Below are 18184 nucleotides of genomic sequence, written 5' to 3'. Positions count from 1 at the left end.
ACACAAATCCATAGTTTGAGACGTGCAAAACTAAGGATCTCTGATAGTATCTTCTAGACCAGGGGTCGGCAACCTTTCAGAAGTGGTGTGCGGAATCTTCATTTATTCACTTTAATTTAAGGTTTCGCCTGCCAGTAATACATTTTAACATTTTTTAGAAGGTCTCTCTATAAGTGTATATATTATATAACTAAACTATTGTCATATGTAAAGTAAACAAGGTTTTCAAAATGTTTAAGAAGCTTCATTTAAAATTAAATTAAAATGCTGATCTTACACCGCTAGCCCACTCAGCCCGCTGCCAGCCTGGGGTTCCATTCACCTAGGCCAGCAGCAGGCTGAGCGGGGCTTGTGGCCGGGACCCCGGCTGGCAAGGGGCTGGCAGCCAGAACCCCAGACCTGCAGTGGGCTGAGTGGGGCCGATGGCCGGGACCCCAGACCAGCAGTGGGCTGAATGGCTCAGCCCGCTGCCACTCAGCCCGCTGCTGGTCTGGGGTTCCGTCTGCTGGCTCCTGCCAGCCAGGGTCCTGGCTGTCGGCCCCGCTCAGCCCACTGCCCGTCTGGGATCCCGCCTTGCCCACATAGAGTGGGTACCTACCTCCTCCCTGGTTCTAGCCCATTCTCTTCTTCTCTCTCTCTGCACTGAGCTGAGGGTGGGAGTGCACTGAGCACAGGGCTGGGGGTGAAGGAGCAGGCCAGGAGCTAGAATGAGGGAGGGGGCTCAGGGTTGGGGCAGGAGGTTTTGTGTGTGGAGTGCTTACCTGGGCAGCTCCCATTTGGTGCAAGGGGTGCAGGTAGGAATGTGGGGGGGGGAGGGTGCAGGAGCTCCCGTTTGGTGCTCACGGTGGGGGTGGGAATGTGGGGGGTGTAAAAGTCAGGGCACGGGGCGTGGGGGGGCTGGGTATGTGTGGGAGTGCATGAGTCAGGGCATAGGGGGGCTGGATATGTGTGAGGAGGGTGCAGGAGTCAGGGCATAGGGGGGCTGGATATGTGTGGGGGTGCTGGAATCAAGGTTGGGGTCGTAGGGGTGCAGGGGTCAGGGCAGAGGGCTGGGAGTGTGTGAGGAGGGTGCAGGAGTCAGGGCAGAGGGCGTATGAGAGGGGTGCTGGAGTCAGGGCATGGGGTGTGGGGGCTGGGTATGTGTGGGGGGTGCTGGAGTCAGGGCTGGGGTCGTGGGGGGATGCAGGGGTCAGGGCAGGAGGCTGGGGTGTGTGGGGGTGCAGAGATCAGGGCAGAGGGCTGGGTGTGTGGGGGGGGGGAAGGGATCACGGCAGAGGGCTGCGGGTGTGTGCTGAGGTCGTTGGGGTGCTCCCAGACCCCTGCCCAGAGTGGCTCACGACAGGGGGCTAAAGGGGATATGCCCTGATTCCACCCCTCTTCCCCAAGGCCCTGTCTCCACCTCTTCTCCATCTCCTCCCCGGAGCATGAGAGCGCTCCGGCTCCGCTTCTCCCCCTCCCTCGCAAGGGCCATCAGCTGATTGGTGGCAGGGAGGGAGAGGAGGAGGGGCAGGCACGCAGCACAGCGGGGGGAAGTGGGGAGCTTGCCTGCCCTGCAGCAGCAGCCGGCAGGACCAAGCTTCTTCACCCTGCCCCCGTGCCGGGGGTGTGTGCAGAAGAGCAGGCCGGGGTGGGCAGGATTTTTAATGGCACGCTGCTGCCTGTCGGGATCCTGGCTTGGGTTTGAGCGGGGCCGGCAGCTAGGACCCGGCAGGCAGCAGTGTGCCATTAAAAATCGGCTGGTGTGCTGTCTTTGGCACACGTGCCATAGGTTGCCGACCCCTGTTCTAGACTGAGCACTGAGTCCCCATTGGCTAGATAGAAAGATTAACCTAAATAATCTACACAGAAACCTGTGGAACCCCACAAGACTGGGTCCCTAGTCCATGAACTATTGGAACTCATTTACAAAACTTTTCATTAACATTACATGACTATATTGTCTCATACTATAGAATTAAAATTTATAATCCCTATGCCATGATGAGATATCTTTGAGCTATACTGTATTTTAATTAAAACTATCTTTACATAGGTTTTTTCCTCAAAAAGCACTTAATCAAAAAAATCCAATTTAAATTAAAAAAATCCGATTTTTTAAATTTTTATCCACCTTGGTAGGCAGAATGCAACGATTCCAGCCGCAATACAGCTACATCACCTCTTGCTTTTTGGGGCCTTCACATACCACAAGTGTGTAGGGCTTCAGTTTTACATCTCATCAGATGGACAGCACTTCCAGAGTGCTGTTTAAGGGACAGATTCTGGAAACAGATACACACATGTGGACCCCAACTCTTGCTGCCCAGCAGTAAAGATCCTTGCACACAGATCTGTTTGAGGATCAGCTGCTAACATCTTACTTACTGTGGGATTTGTTACAGCGTTGAATGGGGCCAGGATTCAACCCAAAATGTAGACATGTTGCAGTTCAGACAAATGCCTGATGTTCTCTCTAAAATCTTCATTTAAAATGACATAGATTACTTTCATCTGACAATTCTACTACAGCGCTTCAACCCGATGTTGTTTGGTTTGGGCAAAAAAATTGCACAAGAGAACCAAGTAATTTCGTTAAATGAGAGCCTCTGCATTTCTAGTAGCATTGTTATATATCAAATAAGTGCTGTATTTGCTCCACCAAAAAAAATCTAATTTCAGAATTTATGGTGACTCACTGTTACAATATTGTTTATAATGCAATTTAGTTTTCTGGACAATGAAGACACACCAAGTGGAAAACATAATGAATAATTTTTTCATTCTTCATTAGACAGATGGTAATAGCAGAGTAAGCTCTTCCTCCCCACCCCAGTCTGTAGCTTATCTGTCCAGGGATCTCACTTATATCCTGATCCTGCAAACACCTGCGCACAACCCCATAACATTCAATGGGACTACTCTCATGCACAAAGCTAAGCACACAGGCAAGTGTTTGCAGGGTGCCTCCACGGTGCTATGAATAGGAGCAGGGATAGCAAGACTTAAATCTGTGTGCAGAGCTCACAGGATCCTGTTTGAGGAAGATTCAAAGAAAGGCTCATTTCTCCTTCATTTTCCAAGGCTCTACATTTGAATTATTCATTATTTTCCACTTGTATCCCAGTATTACAGAAACACTGTTATGACACACACAAAAATCTTCCTAAAAGGTAGCCATGGCAAGATTAATTCCTATCTATAACCCCTGACATAAACCTACCAGCTAGAATCAGATTTAGTCCAAGTAGTTTACACCTAAGCAAAAATAGTTAAAAAAACAAACTCTAAATAAACATCTTCCTTTCCCCTCTGAAATGCAGCAACTTTGGTTTCTATAGTGAAATGGGGCTTCACTGTGACAACATCATGACATCTGGTCTCTGAAAATACATTTTTAAGACAACAGTCTGCCAGGGCAACATGTAACTTTATACATCAGAACAGAAAACAAAGGCTCTGATATTAAAATCGGAATTTAAATTCCACATAGATCTGGTCTTTGAAGGATACTTTAAAATCAGATATTCATTTCTATCACTTTCATTAACTTTAAAATTTGTTTTGAGTTTAAGCATAACTTTCCCTTTAAATTCAACGAAAAAGTAAAACGGATTTTTTCTCTCTCTTTTTTTTTTTTTGGTGAGCTTACTGCAAAAAATGTCTGTGTTGCTTTTTCTCCCCCGCCTGGTTCCCTGCCTGTAAAATCTAAGTTGGACAAACACTGCATGGCTGAAGTGACATATTTGAATGGAATTCAGACCAACCAGTTCCTGTTTATGTTTCTGATTTGAGAATGTAGCCTTCTCATTCACTATACATTAGAAACACACCAAGGCCATAAATGGTGTCAGGTTACATGCAGGCAGGGCCAATGGGCATTAATCATTACTTCAAGTCAACTGGCAAAAGCAGCAGCTGATGGAACACTACACTCTTTAGTTCTATATAAATGAACATTCCAGGGTTTGTTTTTTTTTCCCCCTTCAGCATCCATTTTATGAATGAAACTTCAGCCTGTACAGAGTCCATTCATATAAAAGCTGCGCTCACAGGGTTCAGCCCCGAGGGATCAATTGGTCTTGGGTAAGGCTGATGTGATTGGTTTAAGACAGGCTTCAGCCTTCCATTACTGATTTAAAATGCAGCCTGTGTCCATCTGACCTGCGTTAATGCACAAAGAGTAAATCCAGACTGTACTCTCAATTCTCAAATCAAATCATTAGCCACTGCCACTTACTGTAACTGTAGATTTAGAGGATATTTATCCATTTCTTTGAAAAACAGCAGCCAGAGGACAACTTTTTAGATTTTTGTTGTCTGCTTTGAAATGAAAAAAATACACATTTGATATTTTGCTGTACACAGGAGAGAAATATGTTGCTGAGATTTACCTTATTTTATGAAGAAAGAGTAGGAATAACTTAGTAAGATTAGCTCCTAGCTTTTGAAAGACAGAAATAGCAAATATTTAGAGGAAAATAGCTACCCAGAAAGCAAGTGAGACAGTAAATCTGCTGCTTTAACAATGACCTCTCAACAAGTCCATTTCCTGCACCTCAATTAGGTCATCACATTATTTTCCACTGTTGTACACATCCGACTGAGGATATGTGCACTCATTGTTTTAGGAGCAAGTTCTACACAGAGCATTTAAGTAGGAGAATGAAACCCAAGCTCATTTACTTAAGCAACACAGCAAAGACGAGCTCCTGAAGCAAGAGTGTCAGGTATTTTAACCATGGTCATGTACTCCAGGAAGCCACTGGGGAGAAAAAAGCAGCAATGCTGGAAAATATATCGGGTGAAATCCTGGTGGCAAAACTCCACTGGGGCCAGCATTTCACCCGGAGCCATGGTCGTGAACTGAACATTATATATGTTGTTGCACAACAGGACGGTGATTAGAAAGGACATAATTTTGAGCTGCACATTCAGAAGCATTACATCACATTCTAGGAAAGTATTACTTCCACTTTATGGAACACTGGTGAGACTATGCAGAAAATATTGCAGAGTTGTGCGCAGCATAATAACAGAAGGAGGGAAATCACAGCATATTTGAGGAAAAGCAGGATTAAGAGCTAGAGGATTTATAAGGCAAGATTTCAACAACTAGAAACACAGACAGACTAGGAGAATACATGCAAATTGCCTACAAAGACTTAGAGGTGGTATGTTAATACCAAGGAATTGTTTAGTATGATTCAAGGAGGTGTAACTTGGAGCAATGGAATGAAATTGAACAAAAGAAAATTTAAGCCCATTATTAAGAAATATTTATTAACTGTGAAGTCTGTTAGACTATGGAATAATTTCCTAAGGGAATGAAAACAACAGTAGTAATAATATTTAACACTTATATAGTTAGGCTTGGCAGAATTCAATTTTTATTTTTTTATAATTTTGATGGATAGTATCAATATTTATTTTTAAACATTTTTCCCCGATTTTTATCCATTTAAATTTTCACAGTGGTGCGAAAATATGAAGGTGAGGTGTGGCAATGGAGATGGGGGGCGGGGTGTGTGTGTGTCAGATAATAAATTATTTAATGACAGTAAACAACATTTACTATCATTAAGATTCAAAATACTTAAGATTCAAAAAGTTAAAGCTTTTGATTTAATTGGGGATCGGTCCTGCTTTGAGCAGGGGTTGGACTAGATGACCTCCTGAGGTCCCTTCCAACCCTGATATTCTATGATTCTATGATAAAACCATTAAAACACAAACTGCCAACGTCACATGTCAGAATATACACAGTAAATATCCTCAAATCAAAGTCTAATAGGTGAAGTAAGAAAAGTGTTATTGGAGCACTTATCTATAAATTTAGATGATTATTGATGGAAATCAACAATATCATTTAGGGAAGTAGTAGAAATCCCAACAGTTGTGTCACTTAAAAACTAGTCTGCACAAAGCAATTGAGAATATCTTGTAGGGAACAATCCTGCACTGGCTTAGATTGACAATTGGATTTCTCTCCTTCGCTTCTGTCTTCATCTTCAAAGTGTTCACAGACCAAAATCTAACCCAATTTAAAAAACAACCATACAGTAGAAACACACAAAATTATTATTTCTTCCCCAAATAAGTTAAAAAAAAACCTAGACAATAAAATAAGTCCCCAACAAATACATTTTGCTTCAAAATTTAATTCAGCATCTCTACCAGTGTGGCTCAGCAGACCTCCAAATTTAAACAATGTCACCAGCCCTCTCCCCTTCCCCAGTGATGGCCACAAATGCTGAACAAAGCATGGGAAGGAATCTTTTTTTTTTCACTCACATTGACCTAAGTCTTTTAAAAATGACAGTGACACTTAAACACTATTTGGGGGGACGGGGAGGATGTCTAAAAGGTTTTATTTTGTTCCCATTCTATCTTTAAACACACACATATAACACTGTAGCCTGGCACAAAAAACTAAGTTAAAAGAACATTCAGGTTGTAAAGTCAAGCACTCAAAAAGTTAGGACATGTCAGAATTAAGGTTGCCCCTTCTGCCCTGCTACCTCCACCCTGTCCCTATCCCACTCCTATCTCTGACCAGCCGCTGGCTCTTTGTCTCAATCCCATTCTCCTCATCTAGCCAGTCTCAGTCTCCAGCCCTCAAGCTTCTCATCCCAGTCCTATTCCCTCCCTTCTCCAGACACTCATCCAATCCATCTCTCTCCCCTACAATGGCTTCCAGTTCCCCGCCACCCACAACCCCGCTTCCTGTCCCCATTGGCTCCCAGTCCCAATCTCCCTCTCCAGGATACTCATCCAATCTCTGCCTCTCCATGGCTCCTTGTCCCAGTTCTTTGCCCAGCCAGTCCCTGTTCTCCCCCTACAGCCTCATCAGATCTGTCTCCCCTACTCCTCTCACCTCTTTGCCTCAACACATTGGTTCTCACTCCCCATCTCTTTGCTCAGCCAGTCCCAGTCTCCCTCAGGCTTCCAGACCCAGTCACTGCCCCTGACTTGGACATCTAATCCCAGTCCCCTAGCCCACCCAGTCCATCCCCACTCCACATCCCAGTCCCTGTCTCTTACTGCTTCCTTATCCCAATCATCTCCCTATCCTATTCATAGAGGTCATAGACCATCAGAGTTGGAAGGGACCTCAGGAGGTCATCTAGTCCTATTCTCCGCCCTCTCCCCCCCTCGGTCACACACACTTTGCAGGTCCAGCTCTTATCCCCTCTGTGTATGAATCAGACAGCTTCCTCCTCCACACTGCCTGGGCCCAAAGGAGTCATTGAGAGCACATGAAAGATAGGTTCCCTGCTCTCAGTTCCAGTACTTGCACCCAACCTGGCCAACAGCTGCCCAACGCTGCAAGTGCAGGGTTGCTCCAGGCTGCTGCATGCCCAGTGCTAACAAAATCTTTGGGGAATTTAAGTGCTAAAATCTAAGATGTCTCCATTGAGATATAAACTGTGGTTTTTCAAAAGCTTATAACGTGGCCAGCTTTGGGCATATTTTCACATGGATGGCAAAGGCACATCCGTGACTCAAAACCACCCCTGACAAATTGAAACTCCCTGCTCCACAGCATGGAAGCACTAGAGCTTTTCAAATAAAAGATTGCCAGATTTTTTTTTAACATGGCCAAAACAATGTATTTTTCACTGGCTTTCTCTCTCAGAAATGGTGGAACTGTTTTAGCTGAAAATTTCAGCTGTTTTAGCTGAAACATTCAGCCTGAGGAAGACACCCGATATTGAAAATTGCAACCCAAACAGTTAAAGTTTGGCAAAGCTATGGAGAAATAAAGACATTGTCTTATAAGGGTAAGTGTCAGGCAACCTTAATAAGAATACATTTTGTATGGCATCAGCATAGCAGGCAGCATGACAGAATGAACCGTGCTCACACTTATTTGTTTTCTTTGAATAATTCACTGGGAGTAGAAGGTGAAATTTATATTATTTTGGAATTGTAAAAGGAATCATTTTAAAAGCAGATATTTAATACTGCACACATACGTAGGCACAATTGTGGTCATATTCAGTGTACCTCCTGGTATACCACCTAGGCTGTGCTGTTGTCATATTTCGTAAGATAAGAACAGGGTCATGCCCTGATGGAAACTACCTAGAAATAATAAGGCCAAGTTTTCAAAAAACGGACATCGGCGGCTAGACTCCTCCATCTATATTTGAGTACTTATATACATGCTTGGTTTTAAAAAGGGACAAGCACACAACAGAACCCATTGAGATGCCCATATATATATATATATACATATACACACACACACACACACATATACAGCTTCTAAAGCACACTGGGGCAGAGTCTCAGCGGATGTAAATTGTCATAACAAAATTGTCATAGCTCCTTTGACTTCAACAGAGCCGTGACAACTTATACCAGCTAAGGGTCTTACTCTTTGAGTTAAAAGGTGCTGTATAAAATGTACAATATTATATACATCTATTAAGTGACAGCCAGAAGATTTAGACTTAATTTTCTGCTGCAATTCAACATATACGAGAAACTGTATTTTCCAAGAGGAGGAGGAGCAGGGGGAGAGGAGAAGGGGGGGAGGGGGAAGGGTAAAGAGCTTCTGCTCTGTTGACATTTTTCTTTTTTTCCCCCTCTTTCCATTATCTCAAACATTCTGCAATAGAAATTGCATACCTGCAATTATAATTACAACTAATTGGTCTGCCATTTCCCATGTCATAATTAATGTCATGTTTTAATAGAGTTATAATCATTCCATAATAATGCTTTTCATTCACCAGATTTCCACAATGTATAAAAGTATAGTGCACAAAAGCAATGAACTTTTATGAGGCTCCTTTAAAAACATCCCAAAAGGAACATCTTCAGTGAATTGCAATGAACTTTTTAAATATGTTTCAGTGTTCTTATTTGAGCTGCAAGGAAATATCATGCAAAAAAGATTTTCCACTATGGCATTTGCTCCCCTCAACATCCATAGGTGAAAAATGAAATCAATGATTCAGTGACAAATACATTATGTTTCCTAAGGGGTTATTTAATGTACTCTTAGCAAAGATGGGAAAATGATGGTTTCTAGAGAACAGATGGCAGCAAGACAAAATATCAACAGACCACAGTTGTTGACTGCAATTTATGGAGTGTACAGATGTGTCAACTTAAATGCAGTGATTCTAAGGCCAATAAAAATACTTTCTGATACCAAGAGATTAATTTTTCATGACCACTGGTTACACAGCTATTACATTTTTAAAAATCCTAATTATTCATCTACAAACGAAACAACAACTTTGCTTGAATGTCATTACTCTAAAATGGAACATTTCTGTCACTGGCAGTGAAAAAAAGAGAGAGGTAAAAAACTGCACTTCTTTCAGATTAAATTTCACTTTTCATCTCTAAAAAGAAAATTTGGAACAGAAATGAAAATTAACCCTGCCTCAGATTTAAAGTAACAGTATGCAATAAGGAGATCCCTTTCCCTTGCCGAGTATGAAGCATGCATACAAAAGAGCCTTTCTTTAACCCTTTAATTTAGTAGGCTGAATAATAGTGCTTTAGAAGATTGTAAGGGACTTGTGAAGTCCTCTATTATCCGTGGCCATGTTAACTGTGCAGACAGTCTCTCTCGTGCTGCTCTGATAAGAACAGAGGCACATCAGAACCAAAACCAGGGATCTCAGCAACCCCCCAATTATGGAGAAGTTCAGCTCTGGATCTGATCCTTTGCAGTTCAAAGTGTCTCTACCTTGTGCTAGTTGACTGTTTGCTCTAGCCCCCAACTGCCTCATCCCACAGTTTCTCCACACTTGTCCCTTACATCTCCATCTCCTCTTTGTACCTGCTGTCCTTCTCACCAGTCCCTTCTCTTGTCTTTCAGTTCAGCTAATCCCTTCCTAAATAAACCCCATCCCCACCCACCCCTCAAAAACCAAAATAATCCTGGCACTAGCATGATGTCTTCATATTATTCACTTTGCTTGTGTTTTCTACCCCTTCCCCACCCAGTGTTAGTCTTGTCTATTTAGACCAGTGGTCCCCGAGCTGTCAAACTGTGGGGTGCACTCCCTTAGGGGGTGTGTGGAGGAACGTCTGGGGAGGGGCGCAGCAGGGCCCAGGCCAGCCCCTATAGAGGGGTGGGAAGGTAGCGCCACCCAGTCCCGCTCTGCCCCCAGTTTCGTTCCTTTCTGGCCCCGCCCACGGCTCCACTCCCTGCTCCCGACAGCAGCCCCAGCTCTGCTCCTGGCCACAGCCCCGCTCCTGGCCCCAGCTCCCAACCCTGGCCCGGGCTGTGGTTCCACAGCCACGGCTCCTGACCGCAGCTCTCAGGGTAGGCACGGATAGGTTGCATTATGGGTTAGGGGGAGGCGTGACAGAAAAAGTTTGGGAACCACTGATTTCAACTGTAAGCTCTCCGGGGCAGGGACTGTCTGCTACTATATCCCATGCCTGGCACAATGGGACCCCATTTGTGGTTGATCCCTAGGCACTACTGGAATAAACATGATTAATAACAATTTATCTTCTACATCAGCAAATTGGCATCCACAGGTTATTTGCTTCCACAAAACACAACAGTTTACACACAAATTGAGAAGTCAGCACTGATTTGCCTAATTCGTATCCCTCACTGGTTTTATAGTAGTGTAAACCCCATTGGACTTTAATGGAGTTACTCCTGATATAAAGGAGCATAAGTAGCAGGAGAATCAGGCCCCTATTCTTGGCAGACAAAAATGAATGTGCTCATAAAATTGTGAGCACAAATTTAGAGGCCATTTTTGAAAGTGTGATTACCTATAGCATATCACAAATAAAACCCAACAGAGGTAACCCACCTAAGTTTAAAAACATCAGTTTCTCCTCTGCCTTTCATATTTAATTTCTAGATAGCTCGATAAACTGAAGTCTTTTACAGACCAAACATGAGAAGGCAATTGCAGTGCAAGGTTCACTACACTGCTTTATCAGCATTATTATCTAAGGAGGCTACTTTGCCAAGCCTAAATGAACGAAAGGGGTTTAAAATCCTTCAAAAAGCAAGTCTGAATTCAGATGCATCTAAACATCACTGAGAATAAAGACCATTTGGCCTAACCCTTGTTAGGCTTTATTATTTTTCTCACAGAACTAAAGAAAAAAGTCTTACCTACCTGAATCATATGCAAAATCTCTAGGTTCCTGTTTAATCATCAGCGGAGGGGGGAAATTTTGATTGGCTGAATTGCCAACCATGGCGTTGTGTTCATAGACTGGATCATGGTACTCCTGCTTAAAACCTTGAGGTGGGAAAGGGATGTTTGGCTCAGACATCTGGCGTTGGTATATTGGGCGTCCTTCCCTTGACATTGCAGGCAAAGGCGGGAAAGAATTGCAAGGTTCGGAGAGCTGGCGGCGAAATCTATGACACAAGTGAGAGAAGTCACTCAAAAGTGCAATGGCAGAGTGACTTGGTAACTCAAGAGACAAGATGGTAAATAAAAAACAAACCAAAACCCCAAACCAGGTATAATTTTTAAATTTTTATCCTTAATCAACAAAAGATGGAATTAAGAAAAAAATAAAAAAAGAGCTCAAATTTTCTGGGCCCAATTCTCAATTACTCTGTTTCTAAAAACAGGACAGGAATTCAGAAGAAGAAAGATGGGTTTCAACTGCCTTTACTTTTTCCATACGCTGGGGCTGTTTATGGTCCTGCCTATTTCCAGCATAAATTAGAGCCGCCAAGGGATACTCTCAGCTATACTCTGTTTCCCAAGGCCCCCTATGGGACATGGGAAGCAGAGAATAGCCCTATCATTTTATTAGTAGTAAATATTTATATTATGGTACTTCCCAAATGCCCCAGTCAGGATCTGAGCTCCATTGTGCTGGGCATTGTATAAAAAGACTAAAGACAATCCATGTCCCAGAAGGATTACAGTCTAAAAAGATACACACTTCCTCTGCTATTCCAACAGGGACTGTGACTTACACCAGCTCTCCACATGCTGAGGAAGGGGGCAGGCCTGCACAGAGGACACTCTCATGGGGGTGGCCCCTGTATGCTGCCAGCATGGCATAAAGGCACCTTAGCGAATCAGGTCTTATGAAAGAATAGAGAGTTGTATCTGTTTGCTTACAGATGCCATCTCCAAACAAATAAAGATGTCAGTGGTAAGATCTGGGCATCATTCCACAAAGTTAAAAAGCCTCAATTGTCTCCTCATGGTGAAAAAACCAAGGAGCTTCACCTTGCAGACTTGGTGTCACATTCCTGTCTCAGTGGGGAGGAGTTCTCACCCCTCTGGAAAAAGGAATGGTGCACCTTGCAAATCCCACAGACCTAACAGGTTTACTGGGAGACAACACCAAAAAAAAAAAAAAAAAGAACACAGCCCCAAGGATGGCCTTCTACTCATACTGCTGTCATTGAAACAAGGGGCTCATAAGAGTTCACTGCTCCCCCGACCATTTGTACACAGTCTTCCTCTCCAAGGGAAGTGGAAGCTATGGAGGGGAGTTAGTGCTCCATGTAATGCACCAGAATGGAAAGGAGCATGGTCCATGCTCTCCCCTCCCCCAGCTCTGGCATGTTTCCCCCCACAAGACCTCAGAGCCCCAACTATGTGTGCTGAATTTGAGCAGTTGGGCTTCTGCACGTTCAGAGGTATGAGGAAAGAGAGGCTCAGTGGCATGCTTCCCTGGTGAATTATACATTTTCACATGGCTTCCCCACCCCCACATAAAGGGAAGAGATCAGCCAGCCCCAGGTGGCTTGGTTTTGAACAATCGTGGTGGAGTTGGGACCTATTGCCTCTGTGCTGATCCACAGAACAGTAACTGGGATATTTTTGAAGTAAACTGTTTGTCCTGCCATCCCTCAACCACAGATATGTCTATACTTGGAAATGGGGGTGCGATTTCCAGCTCGAGAAGACATATTCACCCCTGCTCTGACTGAGTTAGAGCACTAAAAATAAAATGTAGCCACGGCAGCACAAGATGGGGAGGGCCTAGCTGCCCCAAATCCCTGCCCATCAAACACCCGAGGTATATACATGGTGTGGCTATCCCCTACCACTGCTTGCACTTTTGTGGCCACACTATTGTCAGCACACTAGCTTGATCACAGCAAGCACACAATTGTCTTCCTGAGCTGAGAATTACACCCCCAGCTCCAACTGTGGACACACCCTAAAAGAGTAAGACAAGCTGTTATTTAACACAACCATCTTCAAGAGAGAGATGGAAGTTTCCCTCTGTCAAAATATACACGACCAGGAACCAATGATTTTTCAGTTTCTTGTACTTTGGGAGTGAACTGACGCGGTTCATGCAAGTAAAATCAGATGCTCGCTTTGAGAAAATTGGCTGGAGAAGGAGAGTAGGATTTGATCGTTAGGTCAATACATTCTTCAATATAAATCTTATGAAGTACACATTTCAAACACAAATTTTAACATCTATTCAACTTTCATCAAAACACTGCCATGAACCCAAATATTTACTGTCATGTGTAGAAACAACTGAAGAATAAGATAGCAATGGAGACTGAACTTTAATTAGTTTAAAAAATTGAAGAATATTCCACTCTGGAGTGGCACACCATAACATTAGGCTTTGCAATTCCACCTACACCTGCACAAAATAAACTTAGAAACTCAAACATATTATGAAATAGTTAGGCTGACTGGCACTGCATTCATTTCCCCTCTCTTCCTTTTTTCATTAGCCAAAAAAAGAAGCAGAAATTATCATTAAGAACTGTCAAGGAGTGAATCAGAAAATTGCAACTTGAAGTTAAAATAAGAAACAGGCTCACTTGAAAAGCCTCAAAGGAAGTTAATAATACTTGTTGTACTGGAAGCTTTGTATGGAATCAAGCCATTTGTTTATACAAGTGAATTTGATTCCTTTTGGTACTTGTTAGGACTATTTGTCCCCCATACACTCATGCCTTGTATGAAGCTGAATGTTCTTGAGGCTGCTGTTATCCTAAGCCACAGAATGTATGGTCCAGAGAAATGTACACGCATTTTATATAGATGCATATAATCACATTCAACCATAGAACTGATTTGTTTAAAACAACAGTATTTTTTGAATACACTAATAAAGGAAGCCTGCCTCTCTCCTACCAGACCTGTGCAGAATGCAACAGATCATCCTGCAATCCAGACCTTTCCATATTCTTCTCACAAAAATATTTACAAGATCTGCGTACACACCACTGAGTTCAGAAAGGGAAGCAAGGAATGGTAGGAGGAGACCATGAAACAAATTCAGGATTAAAAACAGAAAGGAAAAAATACCTTCCACAGCAAAATGTACCATTTTTTGGAAATAAAGAAGAATGGAATTTTTAGCCACACAACATTAGCCTTACTCTTTGAGTTTATTACTTGGGGCTTTGCTAAAAGGTTGTTCACTAATTATTCCTTCAGTGAAGGGAAGCATAATGCAAAATGTCCTTAGGAGGGTGTGCATCAAACCATATGGTAAATATAATGAAAATATCATGTGACAAACCTATTATAAAGCGAAGTGTCATGAGAAACTATACACACTGGAGAAAAGGTATATGTGAGCCCTCCAAATGTATATGTTTAGGCTGAAATGCAGCTTCCGCTATAACCTTCCTTTTCAGTTGCTCCCAAACAAAAACCTGTTAATCTGAAATAGTCCATCTTGCTCTCTGAATAGAGAGCAATTTAATGTTTAGAAAATTTCAGCCAAACCTGCTCAGCCATCTGAGTTTGGTGTTCTTACAGAAATACACTTGCCCGATGTCCTGCAATCAAAACCACAATCTGCCCTCTATTGAGGGCCTGCACAGTTCCAACACAGCCCAAGAAGGATGGGGCAGGATCTTGGTGAAGACAACTGAATGTGTTGATTCAGTGCCGCCTTACTCCATCTCCTGCCAGTGAGGCTCATATAGTCTCATGCAGAACTTAAAGTTTCCCCAGCAGAACCCAAAATAGGCAGCAGGAATGGAAACACCACCATCTCTCCCTAGAAATGAGGCGAGGGACCTCTGCATACAGCTGAGCTTGCTGGTGCAGGAGCATACAAACTGCATCTCCTGGCACAGCAGGGGTGAATCTGAACCCATATGCTCTATGGAGTAAGATCTTAATTTTATTTCAACATGGATTGTTTTTTTAAATATATTTTTGAAGCGCTCATGTGTCACTCTGAACATGTGTGTACTTATGGGTATGCACGCTATTTAACAAACAAAACCATGTTCAAATAATAAGGTTAAGATCTTACTTATACTCGCATGCAAGCAGGTAAACTGACAGTTGCAAAAATAAGAAACTCCATCCTGAGCATATGTGTTGCAAAACTTAGGCAAAGGGGAGTGAGCTAAGAAAGATCATCCATTGTCGGGAGACCTCTAAAACAGCAAAACAGAACAGGGTGACTTAAGGGCACAGTTTCAGTTTTAATTCTGGATTTTTTAGCTTTTGTGAGTTTTATTCAGTCTAATATTGTTTGAACATGGTTTATTTTGGCAGCTTAATTTCCTTTTTATAAGCTGTTGTATTTCAAAAAGCTCTCAAAAAATAATACTCACCCTTTCAGGGAAGAGTATGCAAAGTGACACTACACTCTCTAACAGCAACTCCAGAAGATACCCATCCTTCTATTCAGATGTGTATTAGACAATCTTACATACTTATTTGTTAGCATGGGGCCAGATTCTGATACCCTGGTCCATGCCAGGTAGTACTTCACTCCTCAGGTAGTTCTGTTGGCTTCAGTGGAATTACTTGAGGAGTACGGTACCACTCATGGTAAGTAAAGGTGGCAGAAATAGGCCCTGATACACTGTAGTTGCCAATCTGAGCTTCCACAGCAGAAATCTCAGGCTGACAGACCCCTATAAAGGAGTTATAGAAATGCAATTACGAAGGATGCTTCTGCCACTCTTAGCCATTACTGACTAGTATCCTGGTCCCACTGATTTCAATGGGAATAGCTACAGAGTCAAGTACTACTCAACCCAAAGAAGGGTAGCAGAATCAGACAACAGCCTTAACTATCAATGCCAATATCTTTTATTGCCAACCCAATATCTTTTATTGTGGTCATTAGGGTATTGGTTTTCTGTTTTTTTTACCTGTGATCCATAGGGAAGCTGTTGTCTTGAATGGACTGGGATGGAGGGAGGTGAGTAGGAAAAGCCCGGTCGGGTTTAGGAGTCTGAGCTGAGTTTGGGGATGCATGGTGAAGCGGTGACACTGGAGTGCTGGATGGCGTTGGTGGGTTAGAGGGCCTCATTCCAACTTGTGGCTTCTGGTCATAGGCACTAACAGCAGGGTGAAAGGTGAGAAGTTAATTTCTCTGCAAATAAAATGTAGTACCACAGAAACATTATCCTATTCATCTTCCTTTTATTCTGAGAGCACCTGGGGGAGTTCTGGGGGAGTTCTCTTTTCTGTACATGGAAAAGCACACAGAAAAGTTAGCTAGCAGTTACACATGGAGGTCATGTTCTTTGCCTCTGTGGGGCAGAGATGTATTTTTAAAAGGATTTGGTGTTACAGTGAGACACTAACAGGAGACAGGCACAAAGAAAATTTCAAAGCATAGGCAGCTGGACCAGAGTAGAAAGAGCCTGCCCTGCTTTCCGTGGTCTGCACAGACCTCAGAGTGAGACAATAAAGAATGCAACTGGAGAAAAGGAATCTGACCCAGAAAAATACAGCTCTGTTAGTTTATCTACCCACACGCAGATGTTAGCAGCCTCCACTGACGGACTTTTTCCTCTCTCAAAACTGAAGCACTGATCCTGCAAACACTTATGCGTGTGCTTAACATTATTCACATGTTTTCTGATTCTGGAAAACAATAAAGCATGTACACAAGTCCATTCCTATTCAAGAAAGGACTAATGCAGGTGCTTAGAGTTAAGCCCATGCATAAGTGTTTTCCTGAATCAAGACCACTGGTAGTCCAGCTGAAGTTAGTGGAATTACTTGCCTGCTCAACGTTTCAGCACACGAGTAAGCATCTATGGGGGCTAAAACAATAAAGGGGTCTAAAAGGGTACCTAATAGGTGACAAGGGTCACCTTGGTAAGTAAAGCAGAAATCCCCAAGATCATTCCTCTGTGACTGAGTTTTATCACGTTTGCAACAGGGGTGCCCTGTCTGTCACATGAAGAGGCAGATCTAGATGGTTTTGCTGATACCTATAATGGTAGTGTACTTATGTGAACAAAAATTCTGTGCTGACTGGGTTAAAGATTCCCAAATAGACTAAAACACCAATAAGACACCCAGCAACTGCTAACATTTGAGGAGAAAAGGAAGACAAAAATCTGAACCAAAATAACATGCATAAAGAATGAAATGATACCAAACTCCATTTTTATCTCCTAAAATAATTAAAACATTTACTGTCTATCCTGATTATCAGAGGGAGACCACTTCCTTCTAAAAAAATAAAAGTATCTGCAAAGCCTAATAAAATACTATTTTTACACTGTAATTGTCCATGAATGCACACATATATCATCTGCAAAAGTTGTCAAATACCTAAAGTGTTGCTAAGACCTGCCAATCTCTCGCCTGTTACCAGGAGCTCTCTCTCAGCCTAAAGTGCATAATGCATTTTAAAAGTACTTTCAACACAGCTCGCAGTAAACAAGACTCCCTCCCCCATTTTTTAAACTATGGCTACATCCAGAGGAGAAGTGCAGCCACGAGTATTTCAATGAAAATTATTGCTTTAAAATGATTAAGTGCTTGATAGGACTGTAAACAGTTCCATCAATGTTCAGCTAAATGCATTATCTCATGAGTCTGTTATCTGCTGAAGAGGTAACTTTTATAGATCTCTATTTTGGTTTTATTTCTCTTTAATCGGTCCTCATTTAAATCTGCAGTCCTACTTCTGAAGCTACTATAGAAGTACTCCTTGTTGCTTTACCTGACATTGTACAGGCACTTTTCCCCATAACTGAACTTGAATGGCTGTTCTTGACTACAAGCAGAGCCAAGTTCCGAACATGGACTATGGGGTTCTTTCTTGATTTTCACTGGGAGACCATGAAAAGCCACTGGAAAGGAGAAAAAACAACAACAAAAACATGGAGTTAGAAACCAAGCATGGTATTAAACAGTGTGCATTATCAAGCAAGTTAGATGCTGCTAATGAAACACAATTAATTAAACCACTGTAATAATAGACACAGTGGAAGAAATGAACATTTCAGGCATTTCTTTGGGTGTCAAATTGAGAAACAGAC

At 42.6% G+C, this 18184-nt stretch overlaps 1 protein-coding gene across 7 annotated transcripts in view; it reads right to left on the bottom strand.

The window, feature by feature from the left end:
* ETV1 (ETS variant transcription factor 1) overlaps nucleotides 1-18184 on the bottom strand; it is a 75537-nt gene that overhangs the window by 19011 nt on the left and 38342 nt on the right. For all 7 annotated transcript variants that reach the window (XM_075125832.1, XM_075125829.1, XM_075125831.1 and 4 more), the window contains 3 exons: nucleotides 17866-17995; nucleotides 16052-16240; nucleotides 11094-11341 (listed from right to left, as the gene is read on the bottom strand). In XM_075125832.1, the coding sequence (XP_074981933.1) occupies nucleotides 11094-11341; nucleotides 16052-16240; nucleotides 17866-17995 (567 nt within the window). The remainder of the gene's footprint in view (nucleotides 1-11093; nucleotides 11342-16051; nucleotides 16241-17865; nucleotides 17996-18184) is intronic.

The sequence above is a fragment of the Caretta caretta genome, chromosome 2, assembly GCF_965140235.1.
Source record: "Caretta caretta isolate rCarCar2 chromosome 2, rCarCar1.hap1, whole genome shotgun sequence".
Lineage (NCBI taxonomy): Eukaryota > Metazoa > Chordata > Testudines > Cheloniidae > Caretta > Caretta caretta.
This window is presented reverse-complemented; position numbering and strand designations above follow the sequence as displayed.